Consider the following 16,582-nt stretch of genomic DNA (forward strand, 5'->3'; position numbering starts at 1 on the left):
AATTCAAAGAGAGCATAATAGCATACAGTATCAAAAGTCTCTGTGTATTTTCCATCTTTGTATGCTTTGTTTTAACCTCTATTTTGTTTATTTTTTTTTTTTTTTTTTAATTTATTTATTTATTAAGAATTTCTGCCTCGTCCCCACAACCGCTTCCCATTTCCCTCCCCCTCCCCCGATCAAGTCCCCCCCCCTCTCATCTGCTCGAAGAGCAATCAGGGTTCCCTGACCTGTGGGCAGCCCAAGGACTGCCCACCTCTATCCAGGTCTCCTAAGGTGAGCATTCAAACTGCCTAGGCTCCCACAAAGCCAGTACGTGCAGTAGGATCAAAAACCCACTGCAATTGTTCTTGAGTTCTCAGTATTCCTCATTGTCCGCTATGTTCAGCTAGTCTGGATTTATCCCATGCTTTTTCAGACCTAGGCCAGCTGGCCTTGGTGAGATCCCAATAGAACATCCCCATTGTCTTAGTGTGTGGGTGCACCCCTCGTGGTCCTGAGTTCCTTGCTCGTGCTCCGTCTCCTTCTGCTCCTGATTTGGACCTTGAGATTTCTGTCCGGTGCTCCCGTGTGGGTCTCTGTCTCTGTCTCCTTTCATCGCCTGATGAAGGTTAATATTCCTGAGGATGCCTATGTGTTTGTCTTTGGATTCACCTTATTTAGCTTCTCTAGGAACATGAATTATAGGCTCAATGTCCTTTATTTATGGCTAGAAACCAAATATGAGTTTATTTTTACTTTTAACTTTTTCCTTTTTGTGACAGGTTCTCTGTATCTTTGACCTGAAGTAACTCTGTAGACCAGGCTGTCTTTGAACTCTCAGAGATCCGCCTGTCTCTGCCTCCCAGGCATTTGGGATTAAAGGTGTACACTACTACACCTTGAACTCACAGAGATCTGTTTGTCTCTGCCTTCTAGGCACTGGGATTAAAGGCGTGTGCTACCACACACAACAACTCTCTTTTTTTATGTTTTTTACTTTAAGAACTTCAACTTTTAGTCTGCATATATTTTTAACACACTTTAAACCATTCAGAAATTTTCTCTGTCTTTGAATCTCTCTTTACTGTATATCTCTCTTTTTCTGACCACATGAATCTTTAATTTACCAAGCAATCTCAGTAGGACTAAAGGCGTGGCTTTGCCAGCTAGATCCAGTCCATTTCTTAGCTTTCCACCTCATGGCGGATATACAGGCTGTAGCTATGTTTACTGCAACAACTGTATGGCATTTCAAGGTCCCTGCCAGCAAGTGAGTTACAACAGACAACACTCAAGTCCTCTCTCGGTAGCCGGCCCTCCTGCCTCAAACAGTCAGAGTTTGCCCTGGCAGGACAGCCCAGAAAGCCGGCATTTTTAAACGGCGCAGCTTTTTTCCTGCTATGGCTGAAAACCGAAAAGCATGTGTTCAGCTTTTCCTCAACACCGTTTAAGTGTTTCGTGGCAGGACCTCTTAATGAGCTGCAGGGTTTGCAGCTAAAGCTGAGTCAGGAAGCCTCTCTTAGATGAGGCGCTTGCTTGCCTCTAGCAAGCAGAGTAGAACCGAGAAATTGCTGCTACCAAGAAACCAGGCGCAATGCTTTCATTTTGTTCTAGAATTACTTCCCAAGCTGTCTCGGGCTTTATGTGGAAGCAGTTGTCCACGTGGGCGCCATATGAAGTAATAAGGGCGGCAGGGCTGCGTTCTCAGCACCCCCAGCCGCCTGCCCAGCTAGCTTATGCCCAAAATAATTACACAGACACTGTATTCTTTTAATCACTGCTTGGCCCTTTAGCTCTAGCACTTACAGGCTAATTCTCACATCCCGATCAACCCATCTCTAATAATCTGTGAGCACCGGTCTTACCGGGAAGATTCTAGCCTAGTCCATCCTGGGTCGGAGCCCCACGTTGGGCGCCACACCACTGCCCAGCGCTCCACAAAATTTTATTTTTCACTTATGGTTTTTCTCTATCTGTGTCTGTCTGTCTCTCTGTGTCTCTGTGTCTCTCTGTCTCTGTCTCTCTCTCTCTCTCTTGCTCGCGGGCACACATGCTCTCACTCTGTCCTCAACCCTCTGGAAACCATTGGTTTGGTTTCTTCAGTCTGTTCACATGGACCTATATTTTAGGGATGACTGCTACCAAGGATTAAAACAAGTATGTATATTTGAGTGGCTCCGAGAATGGACCTGACTTGGGACAGCAAGGGAATGAAGAAAAGATGTACAGAAGGACACACAGAGAAGCTGGAAATAATGGACTGACTCTTAGATGGAGAAGCTGCAGCACCTCAGAGATCAGTGTGTTCATTTTATACAGTTGAATAGAAAGGGAGCTTATTATATACAGATGATCAAGGGGATGGGGTTATTGCACACAGGTGAACAAGGAGCCGGGGTGTATAGTCAAAAGCTGGATCAAAGAGGCAGTTTTAGCTAATCTCAGAACAAGTGACCTCTGCAGGGGAGCAGTCATCAGACTGAGTATCTGAGAGAGAAAACTATGGTGGACATTTTCAACACACACCATCAACATTCCTACTTAGGCCCCAGAGAGAGGCTTCACTGTCCCTCTGTGCTTCTCCCAAGGGGGAAAGCTTTGCCATTCCCTGGGGTCTGAGGCTGTAGGGTCCCTGATAAAGCCATGTCCATGTCAATAACGTGAGTAACGTGAGTTCACTCAGGCCTTCACACACTCGGGTCACTTCCTCTCCCCGTGTGTATTACTAATCCATCAGGCGCACGACTTGAGTATAAAAACAGGTGAAAACGTCTAGCAATAGTATTTATTTTATTGTTATTTTTGAGCAGTTTCAATTGGAGAGTTTTCATTCAGCAAGTGGCCTGAAGCATGCTGTTTGTTTCATTTCTCATCACCAGTGTTCTGAAGTGTCCACTGCACTGCAGTGTGACAGTTCTCATCACCAGTGTTCTGAAGTGTCCACTGCACTGCAGTGTGACATTTCTCATCGGATTTCCATCCTGCTCATCTGAAGTGTATGCTTTTTGTAATAAGGGGGATGTACAGCAGTTTCCCTCTGCAGTCTGGAACATAACATTTATGATTCGTTGACATAGTCTTAATATATCTCACTTTGTATTGGACATTGAGATATCAAGATTTCAGTGATGTTGCCTGAGATGTTTGAGGTACAAAATTTTATTTTACTTTTGAATAATTACATCTATAGTTTTATAGTATATTTGGGCATCATTAAATTATTAATCCTTAAAATGTTGTTTATATGTAGTACAAACCCTCCAGTTTTTCTAATATTGTGAGCTATTTCTAATGCTTGCGTGTATTTGTCTCCTGGAATACGTATTTCTGTTATGTCATTTGGATTTTTTATTTTAGCTGGAAAAGCCTATCAGATATTTAGTCCTCATCATGCCATTGTCTTGTACCCTTAGCATGTCACTGTACTCTACAGTTTTATTTAAAAGATAGAATACATGGTATGCCCCGTATCGATCAGAGCATATCTTTCCCTGACTCCCTTCAAACATGAATTCATGAAGGTCTGTACCCCATGCCCTGTGGTGGTGATATTGGTGGCCTCCCTTCCTGCATTCTCTTTATCCTTTCTTGTCTGCATCTAGCCCTTTTCTCATTTGGCTCCTTCCCATGTGTCTTAGCTCTCGTTGTTTATATGTAAGTGATAGCAGTAGTCTCTGAGAATCGGCTCCTACATTTTACTCAGAAATTTCATATGGAAGGAAGTCTGATGTGGGATTACCCTCTGTATGCTGTAAATAGCACTGATTAATAAAGAAGGTGCTTTGGGCCTATTGCAGCACAGAATAGGGCAAGGCGGGAATTCCAAGCAGATAGAGGAAGAGAGAGTAGGTGGGATCAAGGAGACACCATCAAAGGAGAAAGGCGCCAGCCGCTAGGTAGAACCTTACCAGTAGGGCACAAGCCTCATAGTAAAATATGAAATAAGAGAAATGGGTTAATTTAAAGATGTAAGAGCTATCTAGAAATACACTTAAGCTCTTGGCCAAGCAGTATTGCAATTAATATGTTTTTTGTGTGATTATTTCCGGTCTGGGCGGCCAGGAAACAAACAAGTAGTCTTTGCCAACAGAAGTCTGCCTTAAAACACTTCCAGTTCCCAATGTTTCCTAGTCTGACTCCTGTGTTTCCTTTAGTGCCACTAGACCAGATTCGGGAAGCTCAGTGCTATGTTTGTCGCATGTCAGGGATGCTTCTATGGCTCCTTAGTGAATGAGGGCCATTCTGTAAAAGCAGTCCATTTAAGGTCACTTAATGACCTGTTCCTACCCACACTCATAGCCTCTTGTTCTCTGTTCTGTTTCCTTAGCCAGCTCAAACACTTCATCTTCCAAACCTTCTTTTCTCTTTCAGAAAGGTTTTTGGCTTATTTTCACTTTATTACACTGGGCTTTACCTTCGACCTCTGGCTATTTCTGTCTCCTTTATGTCACTGATTCTCTCTGGACCAAATAACATCTCACGTTTCACATGGATGCTGAAGGTGCCTCCGCTTCCTCCGAGTCAGTCATCCAAGATGATACCTTGCCATCCCTGACTTTACCTTTAACTCTCAGGTCTTTGCCTTGTTTCTCGCTCCCTGGGAGGCTCAGACGTGATTACTAGCATTCCTGACCTTTTTCATACGGGTATCTTTGAAATCTCAGATTCCACCTGCCTGAAAAATCTCAATATCTTCAGACATGTTGTATACTTTTTTGTGGTTTTATTTGGAGTGTGGGCTGTGAAGGGAGAAGAATGATCTTACTGGGATTTGGATGCAAGCATTAAAGGTAGCTAACAATGTTAGAAATTTAGGAGGATCTTCCACACATATAAGTAATGTGTGTGTGTGTGTGTGTGTGTGTGTGTGTGTGTGTCAGCATTCATGTGCCGTGGCACAAGTGTGGTAATTAGAGGTTAGCTTGCAGGATTTCATTCTCTTTACACCATGTGGGCTCTAGACATGGAACCCAGGTCATCAGATTTGGTGGCAAGTTTCTTTACATGCTGAGTTGTCTTGGTGGCCTATACAATGAATACATCAGTTTATGCATATGTTAATATTTTTTTGTATATGGCCCTTCTTTCCTTCATGGGTGAAACAACAGTCAATTTAAGAATTTGACACGTTTTCTTAGTAGGAGAGACTTAGTTACTGAACTAATTTTGTAAAATAGTGCTGTCATAATAAAAGTTTGCTATTTTTTATTTTCCCATCCATTCAAATGATAACAATATACTAATTTAATATAAAAATTGTGAAACATCTCTTTTTCGAGCGTGGGAACACTTTTTTTTTTTTTTCGTCCGCTGTAATCTTCCCAGGAACTCCCTGTGTAAACAGATGAAAGCAGAACTCCCCGTTGGTGGCGGAGTCCCCTGGAGCCTCGCAGCCACTTTTGTTCTCTGCCAACTGTAACACGTCCTCGGAGCAGTTTTAAAATGACATGTGTGAGGATGGAAAGAACAGAGTCTTTGGAACCAAACATCTGGGCTTGAGTCCCACCTCTCTCATAATGTGGTTTGAAACTTGGAAAATGTTCTCAGCCACTCTGAACCTTGGCTTACTGTTCTGCTGTAGGGTGTCCTTTCCTTATTTCACAGAGGTGTTGTAGAGCCGACTGAGATGGTGTCTGAAGCTGTGCCATGCTGGTCACAGGAGATACTTGGAAAAATTTTGCTTTCTTGCCATAAAACGTGTGGCTCAAATGTAAAAATGTATCTCTAAAAGGCTGGTAATGTATTTTGGTTAAATAGTATAGAAACTGGCTGTTAAAAGCATTGGTTTTGCTTGACTCAGAATGAACGTATACCAGAGGTGTGCATTAATGAATTCAACTCCAAGTCAGAGCCCTTACCTCCTCACTACTGTTGTGAAGAGAGAATGCTGGGGTGCCCGGGCAGAGAATGCACTTTTGTCACTGTTGAAGCAAGAGATCACAGGAGCCTAACACTATTGGCTGCCTGTGCTGGTCTGCGACCTCGGGATCCCCGGGTAATGGGAGTGTTGTAAGGCATCTGGTTTGACTTGCAACAGGCCCAACCTGTTAGAGATGTAGGAGGTTGCTACTTGTTGGGAAGAATTTTGTTAAAATGAAAACTGAGTCTGAAGTATGTATACACTATAGATGTATGTGAATAACTTTGCCCCAAGGGCATCAGTCATTAATTCTAGAACATTAGACTCTTCAGACTGGAGAAATCTCTGTAGTGTAATAAGAAGGAGTGACTTTTCTCATATTCCATTTTTCTTCCTTTCTCATTTCATTGTCTATGGTAAAATGTACCAACGTGCCTATTATAGCCTAATGTGTATTCCTGATCTAGCGGTTATACACACAAAACTCTGATGTTCTTTTCTTGCCAAAGGGTACTAGGTATAAGCAATAATATGTTCAGGAACTAGGGAGATATCTCAGTGGATAAGAGTACTTGTGCACGCATGGGGACCTAAGTTTGAATCCCCAGTACTCACATAAAAAAACAGTCATGGCCAACATATACCTGTGACCCCAGCAGTACAGGAAACAGAGACAGGCACATCACTCAAACTTGCTAGCTGCCAGCCTACCTTCAGATACAGTGAGAATCCTGCCTGAAATGGGAATAAGGTGGAGGGAAATGGAGCAGGACACCTGATGGCCGCCTCTGGCTGTAGCACACACACGTAGCATATGCACACATGCACATAAACAGCATTCACATATTATACATACACACTCCAAGAAACGATGTTTTCAAAGTTGTTTCCTTTTATTCTAGCTTCCTTTTAAAGTTTTTAGTATTGTTATTATTTATTTATTTATTGGAGATAATGTCTCACTCTGTAACCTTGTCCTAGTCTTGAACTCATAGACATTCAACTGCTTCTGCCTTCTGAGTGATGGGATTAAAGCTTATGTTACTATACATATACTGTTTCCTTCTATTTTTATATTTAGGGTCTTTTTAACTTAAAGAATGTTGAGATTTAACCTCTACAAGATTTCTATGACTTTTGTCTGAACTGGGGAACAACGGAGACAAGAAGGAAGAAAATGAACTAGGTTACAGCCGGCACTATTTTAGGGGAGGAGACTTGCAGATCTTTTCTAACTTTAACACCACGGGAAGGTTTGTAGTTCAGAGAAAATGGAACAGTGAAGGTATAAAATGGTCAGGTTCACTTCCAGAAGTGTTGCCTTACATGGAGAGAAGTGCCTGATAGACAGTCGGGTGTCCAGAGTCTGAGCTGAGAATTCAAATGTGAGAATCAGCTGAGAGAATTCAAATGTGAGGTTGAGTTCTCCCGGGGAGAGCATCAAAGTACTGGGCTTCCAGGCTGGCCCAGAGGAAAATGCTATATGAGAGATGGCTACAGACATGATCTGGAAGGGTATGAAGAGAATCATCAAACAGGAAGGCAAGCTGCAGAATGATGTTACAGAAACTAAAGTCGGTCTCTGTCTTGTTCTTGAGATGCATATCATCTCATCGCAGAGGGAAACGAGTCCAGTGAGTTGGCCCATGAGACAGTATCTTTGAGGAAGCATGGTCAGAGCAGGGGTGCAGGCAGTGATTGTGGTAGAGAAAGGAAGAGAGGATGTTAGGGTTAGTAATGCCTTCTTAGAAGAGAATATGGATGTGTCTGAGCACAGACTTCTGCTTGGTAGAGGTGTACTGAATGGTAAATGAGTAACTGGGCTCGCCAAGGAGATACTGGGGATGATGAACCAGTGCTCAATGGAGGAATCCGTGTGTGGAGGGGCAGTCTTTCCTTCCTCCTTGCACACGAAGCTAGAGACAGTAGGTCAGAGGCCACCATGCAGGTGGAAGAGAGGTGAAGTCCAGATTATGAGGGAATGACCTTCATATAGATTGCAGGTCTTATCTAAGTGTGAATGGATAACAGATGCTTAGTCTAAGGACTGTGAAAAAGATTTGAAAGGCATCCCGGTGAAGCCCTGCCTCATTTTAAGCTGACATTCATTTGCTGATGCATGAAAAATAAACTGCATTTCCCGTGGTCAGGAATGGCTAGAGATCAGTGGAAAGTAACCAAGAACCAAGAAAGGATTTGAGGGTCCCGGCTGTACCTAACAACTGGGCGGAGAGGATGAAAATGTTTGTGAGAACTGAAAAAGAATTGAAGGACAGAGGTTGCTCTGAGGCCGGAGAATTGGTATGATGGGCCTGTCTATATCTGTAGGGTAAGAGTCGCAAAGATGGCAACGGGATGAGTGGACACTTGTGTTTGTGGAGTTTAGGAGTCAGAATCAGGATGGCTATGGTAAAAGGAGGGCCAGAAGATAGAAGAGAAGTGAGTGTAGATCCCTGGAGTTGATTGTGTAGAGGAACTGTCAGCGTTCTGAAGGGCTGTCCTTGTTGTGGGCAAAAAAAGGCAGTTGCTGTGTAGAAAGGAGGACCAAGCAAGATCTTGAAGGAAGGGTCGTCACCTTCTTTTCCACACAGTATCTTCATTTGGCAACAGTCCCAGCATCCTCACAATGCTAGCCTACTGTTGGTGTAGCCCTCTACCTGCTACCGTCTATTAAATAAAATGGCAATGCTGATTAATAATTAAAAATTTATTAAAAATTCGTGTATCACTAAAATGTGGATTTCACAATGACAGAAATTTGAGTATATTTTCTTGGCCAGATCCAAACATAGTGTCCTGTTCATTATTTTTTAATAAATAAATACTTTAAAGTTTACCATGAACTAACTGCTGTTTTTCTCATCTGTTGCTGATTTCTGGTTACATTCTCCAGAAACATTTTTCCAAGTGTTCTTTGTTTGAGGGGCTTAAGTCCTGCTTCACCCAAGCCTCTCTTTTTGTTCCTTTTCTCCTCTGTCTTGTTCCTGACATCATAACGACTTGTGCTTACAAAATTCTCCACACAGAGAATTGTCCAGGGTTTAGCTCTGTTTTTACTTCAAAGACAAACATTCTTACTTCTCTCTAAGGCTAATATTTCCCCTTTATTGCACCTACTAGGAGTTGCTCGCTTTGTCCCATCACTTTTAACTTCTATAACCTTCTAGCCCCGCCCCCCCCCCAAGTGCAGAGCTCCCCATGCATCAGGAATAAAAGGCTAATTTTGTCTTGGAATTTAAAAGACAATTGGTTACTCTTCCTGGTTTAAAGTCTCTTTCTGTATTGTGACTTTTCCTGTTTCGTTGCAACTTACTCACTCACTGCCTAACACCTTGAGTTTAGAAATGGACTCACAAACTTCTGAGCAATTATAGCTGACTAGTTACATACTGAAATATTTTCATAGTCTGCTTACTCTCTATATTCCAACAAAAATTCAAGCATCTCTTAGACATATAAATGGAAACTGCATGTTAGTTTCCCGGCTGCCCCGACCCGAATAATCATAGGGAAACTATATTAATTATAATACCGTTTGGCTGATGGCTCAGTCATATTTCTAGCTAGCTCTTACATCTTAACCCATTTTTATTAATCTATGTATCACCACAAGGCCATGGCCTACCAGTAAGTTTCCAGCACCTTTCTCCTTCAGCAGCTACATGGCATCCCCCCTGACACAGCCTTCTTTTCCCCTGCATTCTGTTTAGTTTTTCTGCCTAGCTCTATTCTGCCCTGCCATAGGCCAAAGCAGCTTCTTTATTAACCATAGTAATAAAACACATTCACAGAATACAGGGGGGAATCTCACATCATAGACATGGTTCAGTGGACCTAGAAATGTTCCCATGAATGAAATAGAGCTATCTACATGTGTGGGTCTAATTTTCTAAAGGAAGAAACTGTGTGCGTGTGCGCGTGTGTGCGTGCATGTGCATGCCACATGTGTGTTTACTAGTAAACGGAGGCTAAAGATGGAGAAAAGAATTAGGTAGGTTCAGAATAGAAGACTTAGCTAATTATTTCAGATGGTGACAGCAAGGCCTATAGAAGAGCTTTGAAGGAGTTGAGGGGGTGAGTTATACATAGCCTAGGGAAGATGGGTTAGGCAGAAAGAAAAGGAAATCAAAAATTCCCAGATCTGCCAGAGGATAGTCATCTTGTTGTCTGGCTGTAGTCTTGGCATTTCCTACTCCTTTCTGCTTTCAGAGTTACTTTGTCCTTTGTCTGAAGACCAATACCCTGGAGGGAACAACTTGGTCTGGCTTTGGTGTTCTCCACAGACCTCCCTGATTTCTTCATGTCATGACTTTCAGTCTTTTATGCCAATCTCAGTGCTCTGTCATTGGTTCCTTTTTTTTTTTCTGTCCTTCCGTCTTCTACCACACTCATATTATAATACACATCATTGGTATTTCACATGTCATACATTGGCTATGAAAAGCTGAAATGTCACTTTCTTTATATAGTGAGTCTCTACCCCTCCTCAAGTTAGCAAGGTCCTCCATGGTGCCCCTCCCTTTGCTTGACAACTCCCTCATCCCCAGTGATCAGCATCTTGCTCAGTTGTCAACTTTCTGAAGACCATAGCTAATCATAACCAGTACAGCTAATGCTTTCTTCTGTTTCCTTGTACTGCATGCAACAGAGTATATGTAGATCCATGAAATTAAACAAAGGACACACAACATCACAACCTACTATGTTAAAAAAAAGTAAAAATTCTAAAAACACATGTCTTCTTCATTGCAGTTATATATTAAATATAGAACTGTATCTGTGTGCATAACTAGAATTAATGTTTGTTATTGTTTGCTTGAATCTGAGTGCTTTTATTCTATTGACTCCTTAGAACAATGGTAAACAGGCCTATTGGCAGAAGGAAGTGGGCCCCACCTAATGAGAGTCTGTGGTTGGCCTAGCTTCATTGTTTTCCAGGCCCATGGCAAAGAACAGCTGCTTTAGATCAGATTTGAAATTTTAACTATAGAAATGCAGATTTTATTGTAGGTGTTTCAGCTAAATGTTCTTGCTTGTTCACATTTGTCTCTAAATTTAGAAACTCCCTTGTTGGGAGTCTTCTAATTACTGAGAAAAAAATTCTCAGAAGATTATGAGAGGAAAACTAAGCAACTGAGACATTTAAAGACATTGCTGAAATCCTAGAAGCTGAAAATTGAAAATGGAGAGAAGCAAGCATTGATTCTTTTGTGAATCTCAAGCATTTTAGTAATACTCAGCGGCCCATAGCTCACGTTCTTCAAGTGGCCATGAGTGAGTGAAAGGCAGTCCTTTACGCTAGTTCCAGCAAAGATTACAGGGCTGGCTCGTTTTGACCGAGGAAGAAATAGCCTGCTCAAAAATTAGAATGAATTAAATGAAGTAGTCAAAGGACAAAAAAGTGTCTTTCATACATGTGAGTGAACTAGCATGTCTTGCTAAATCACGCGGCAGCTGAGGTGAGGGCTCCACTGACCTAGCGGCGCAGGCTGTATGGATCCACAGGGTGAGTATGGTATGTGGGCTCAAATTGCAGAGGAAAGCACTAGAAGATGAGCCTTGTAAAGACTCTGGAAGGCTGGTGTACTCCAACAGTAGAGGCGTACAAGTTATATGTAGCTCTAACGTGATATAACAGAAAAATACTCTGATGAAAAAAAAAATGTAACCTTACTTCCAAGGTGACCATTGACTTAAAATACTGACTTGAAATCATTTTGCTCATAATCATGTTTTTAACATGATTTTCAAGGCCTCCTAGTATATTTGCTAAGTGATTAGTGAAATTCCCTTTTAAGCTGTTTTGGACCTGGATTAGAACATGGACTGAGGTGAACAGATGACATAAATCATCATGGTAGCTTTGCTGTCTTGAAGACCAGCTTCTTACAAAACTTTGTTGTGTGAGCCTGCAGTCCCCTAGGGTGGTTTTACCTTGATGCTTGATCTTTTCCTGACTCACACTTGAGTTTCCTTTTTATGAGGACTCTTGAGCACAGTGAGGTGAGTGACAGATACTTTTGGGCGTGCATTCCATTTCCAGGTATGCAGCTATGTGAACAAGCATGTTTGGAAGACAGGGTGAGCTGGCACATTTGCCTACAGCTTTTTGGAAGCCTGGAAGAGTGTGAGGTGAAATGCCAACACATTCTGGACGCTCCTGGTTTAATCTTAGCTTGAAGAGGTCACATGAATGTTTGTGTGCTCTACTGACAGTTGAATTTTGAGCAGGTAAAATGCCTCTGAAGATGCTCAGTATCTTCAAAGAATGCCTAAAGTACTCCTTTTGCACGTAATTCCCTATCAGGACTTACTTTTTTACCATGAAGGGTCTCAGTCAGCCTTTACCATCTAGGGGAACAGTTTTGCATAATACAACAGCATCATGAATTAATAACATGCTGAAATGATACCGTCAGGGTAGGTTTATTTGTCTAATTACTCAGTGTTTGAAGCACTACCTGGTAGCTCTATAGTGGCAAAGGGCATATTTAAAAGCACCTGTAAGCTTTGCCATGATCTGCCCCTTCTCTGCATGCTCACTCTTCTCAGGGTTGAATCCTGATTCACTTCCAGTTATCGTAAACTCCTTCAAAGCTAATGCCTCACTAGACACACAGAGAGAGGTAGAGACAGAGACAGACATTAGTCAACTTTTAAGTTCTTTTCACGTGTTCCCTTTCCTTCGAAAGGCTTCTGTCACCTCTTCCAAACCTAGACTGGTTACTCCTGTTTGGGGTGTTGGAGTGCTATGTGTCTCCCTTTGTGATGTTAATGTACAGCTTTGTTTAATCTGCTCTGACTCTGATCTAAGAAGGTTGTAAACAGCATGAAGAAACAAGCCTAGGGTTAGGGTCACACATGTGTCCCTGGCCTCTGTCATACACTAGCTTCAATTTGTCTGTTATTTTGTAAATGATGATGGCAATTTATTTTGTTTTCAGATTCCCCAAGGTGAGGACAGAAGAAACCATGCGGAGCAGCCTGCCAGTCTTCCAACGCTGGACGATCACTCAAAGCCAAATGACCTTTCTAATTCCACGTCGGAGATCAAAATGGGAGAAAGTGAGCGACAGCCGAAAGAAAGCTTTTTTCAGTTTCTTGGGAACTTATTCAATATCTCAGGAAAGTCCTCTCTTGGAGAAGTTAAACAGTCTTCTTTCAAAGATGACCAGGATAAATCTGAGAAAGGCCCACAGACTCCCAGTGGCCCTCCTGATGAGGGGATCCAGAGGGAGAAGGAGATTGCCAGCAGCCCTGTGATGATTCAGGTACTTCCTGTGGATGAACAAGAGTCTAACTCCTCAGAACTGTCTGATGCCTTTTCTTTGGATACCACACAGGACAGTGAACAGGAAACCACTGATACGCTGAAGTAAGTCTTTGGACCTAACTTTATGAGCCTGGGTGGAGGTCCTCATTAACTGGAGGACTTGGAAAAGGTGTTCTCAACTCTTTCTTCTGTCAGATCCCAGATAACATCATTGTGTATATTCTCTAAATGTCCCTGGGCTTTTGTGCCGCTATAGTGGGCTGCTAACATCTTATTGGTGCTAAATTTATATTAGTAGAAGAATTGTCTTAAATTCAAGATTTTCTTGCCATGAGTGTTTCCAACTGGGAAGTGATACTGTGTCAGGACAGGCAGTGTGCTCCGCACATGCCTCTGAGGAGTTTGGGTTGAGATTTGTATTCCCATTACTTCAATGACATTTCCTCTCTCTCTCTCTCTCTCTCTCTCTCTCTCTCTCTCTCTCTCCCCCCTCCCTCTTTCCTCCCCCTCTCTCTCTCTCTTTCCCTCTCTTTCCCTCTCTTTCCCTCCCTTCCTGTCCTTCCTTCCTCCCTCCCCTCCTTCCTTTCTATTTCTTTCTTTTGTTCCTCCTCCTCTTTCTTTTTGGTGGAATCCAATTAAAGGGGTTAAAAATAAAGAAAGTAGCTCTCTTTGTGAAACTGGATTTATGAAATTTCTTCCACAGCTCTAACAAAGTAGAGGTTTTTTTGAATTCAAGGAGCATTTCAACACCCTTGTTCTTTTGATTAAAGAACAGGTTTAAACTTGCTTTTTTATATTCAAATATTATACTAGACAGAGAATTTTCTTTTTTTTTTTTTTTTTTTTTTTTTTGGTTTTTCGAGACAGGGTTTCTCTGTGGTTTTGGAGCCTGTCCTGGAACTAGCTCTTGTAGACCAGGCTGGTCTCGAACTCACAGAGATCCGCCTGCCTCTGCCTCCCGAGTGCTGGGATTAAAGGCGTGCGCCACCACCGCCCGGCCGACAGAGAATTTTCTATCTCCCATATTGTCATGACTGTGTCTAATACGTTAGATCTTTTCTTTCCTCCTTGATAGAGACTCTCTTCTGTTGGCTAGAGAGATGCTTTAAGCAGCTATCCTGATAAGTGAAAGGCCATACTGAGGAGTAGAGGCAGTTCCTGTGGCTTCACGTTGGTTAATTTCTGTTATCGTTTTTATGGTTTTTACAGGTTCACAGGCATCACGAAAAGCTATTTTGTCAAGTAGCTTATTTCAAAAAACCAACTTTGTTAGTTGTATTGCTTTCCTTTACACAGAACAGCCTTATATAGATAACTTGTAACCAGTTAAGTAACCTATCATGGAAGAGAATATGCTTAACTATGTGCTTTGAAAGGAAGTAAATATTGTTTAAAAGAGTAGTCATGTTTTCCCGAAGTGAGTTATTAAACACGTTTTCTAAAAGCCTAATTGTTATTTGCAGGATGCTAGACTTTTTGTGATAAACGATACCTCTGTGGCTGAAATAGCAGGTGTATCAAGTTTATCCGTACTCTAGCAGAGCACTGTCCCAGCCTTTAGAGGCTGAGTAAACATTCCCATGACGTGCTAATGTCTTGGGCATCTCTGCCTGTTTTTGTAAATGCGTGTAATCTCTTAATACTTTACTTTATTCCTATAATTTGGGGGATCATATATCTTTATGGATAAAAATCAGCTGCATAATTACACATATAAAATTCTCTTTTCTCTGTTCAGCTTGTGAAAGACAGACCCTTTAGCTTTTGTTTGTTTTTGTTCTTCTGAGACAGGGTCTATTTATCATTTAGCCCTGGCTGTGTAGATCCAGGCTGGCCCCAAACTGAGAGTTAGGCCTGTCTCTGACTTCCAAATGCGAGGAATGTGTGCCATCATGTCCACATAAAGTCACATTTTTTAGCAGCTCTATTTTATATAAAAATAATGAAAATATAGGACATTTTTATGTTTTTATCATTATTCAGTTATATTGATTCTGCTGTGACCTATGAAAGAACAGTGTAGAGACTAGACAGTGTTGGCTGACTGATCCTTTAAATCATGGCAGCATAGCTGCTCAGAACTGAAGCAATTAATTATAATGCATCAAGCCAGGCTTGCGACTTTGATGCTCAATGCTTTAAATATGGCAGTTGCTTTATATAGTGAGTGCACACTTGGGTTACAAATATGTAGTATTTCCATCCAGGGTGCTGCAGAAGATTATCTGGTTAGAACTTTAAGCCAAAGCATTAAATTCATCATAGTTGAAATTATGCAGAAAGTCCTAAAAATATAAAAGTATAACACCGATTCCTCTCTCAATACTCCAGAACTATACAAGGCATTGCTATAGTAAGATTATAATTATTGTACAGGACAAAATGCTTTGAGATCTAGTTCAGCCAAAGATGGTTACAAGTTATCTATATTTATTCGGCATGACAAATAATGCTCTGCTTCCTATTTTCTCTTTCACCGGGGATCATGTATATTCCTTTATCCATTTCTGGATCTGGGTCATATTTTGGAAGAAAAGTTGTCTTCTACTGAGCATAGGTTTTAAGAGTATATAGCTTTATAGTTATATAAGTACAGTCTAGTTTTAAGAAACATAATTTTGAAAGAAAAAAGCATCACAGGAACTGTTAGTTATTCCAGCATCTGGAATCCAGCATGTTTTTTTGAAAGGTTCTTGTATTTTTTGAATTTATACATGCTGAATATGGGTTTTGCCAGTAACACTACTTTTGTCTGAGTTTATGAATATTTTGAATAATCTGTATGAATATTCAAATGTGAAATTTTGAGTTTGTATGACTATTTTGTCTGCATGTATGTCTGTGTACTGTGTGCCTGCCTGGGCCCGCAGAGTTCAAAGAGGGTGTTGGACACTTTGGAGCTGGAGTAAGGGTGGTTGTGAGCTGCCACGCATGTGCAGCGAATGGAACCAAGGTCCTCTGCAAGAGCAACAAGGGCTCTTGATCACTATGCCACACCTACAGCCCCTGTGTGTGTCTTCTTAACTTTTCTTAGAAAGTCTGCCTTATCCAAAGTGAGGCTTTGTTTTCCAATTCTTTGATCTAGTCTGAGTCTCATACTGTAGCTAAAAGCCACTATTGCAAGGACCTAGTTTGGTTAATTGATAATGAACCATAAAACCAATGAATGGAACAGACTCTTTTTCTTGTCTGTACATACAGCATGGTGAGATTTTTAGGAACCAGCATTTATATGAGGTGAAATAAACGAGTTCAGCTAAAATTTTATATATATATATATAAATATATATATATTTATATATATGAGATGTAAAATTTAAGATGTATGCTGAAGTTTTTATATGCTGAAGGAGAGGTACTTTATTATTGTGATAAATCTCGCTTTCTTAACATTGCTTTAAAAGTCGAGATGAACTGTGTTTTTAAAGGTATTGGAAAACTAACTCGATTTTCCACGTTTCGTATGG

At 41.3% G+C, this 16,582-nt stretch overlaps 1 protein-coding gene across 1 annotated transcript in view; it reads left to right on the forward strand.

Annotated features, from left to right (window-relative positions):
* The window catches only part of Crybg3 (crystallin beta-gamma domain containing 3), a 118,836-nt gene that overhangs the window by 33,079 nt on the left and 69,175 nt on the right, over nucleotides 1-16,582 (forward strand). The window contains exon 3 of the mRNA XM_041678460.1: nucleotides 12,787-13,217. Within this exon, the coding sequence (XP_041534394.1) occupies nucleotides 12,787-13,217 (431 nt within the window). The remainder of the gene's footprint in view (nucleotides 1-12,786; nucleotides 13,218-16,582) is intronic.

This window comes from Microtus oregoni, unplaced genomic scaffold (genome assembly GCF_018167655.1).
Source record: "Microtus oregoni isolate MIOR12 unplaced genomic scaffold, Mior012 000030F_ref0000283, whole genome shotgun sequence".
Lineage (NCBI taxonomy): Eukaryota > Metazoa > Chordata > Mammalia > Rodentia > Cricetidae > Microtus > Microtus oregoni.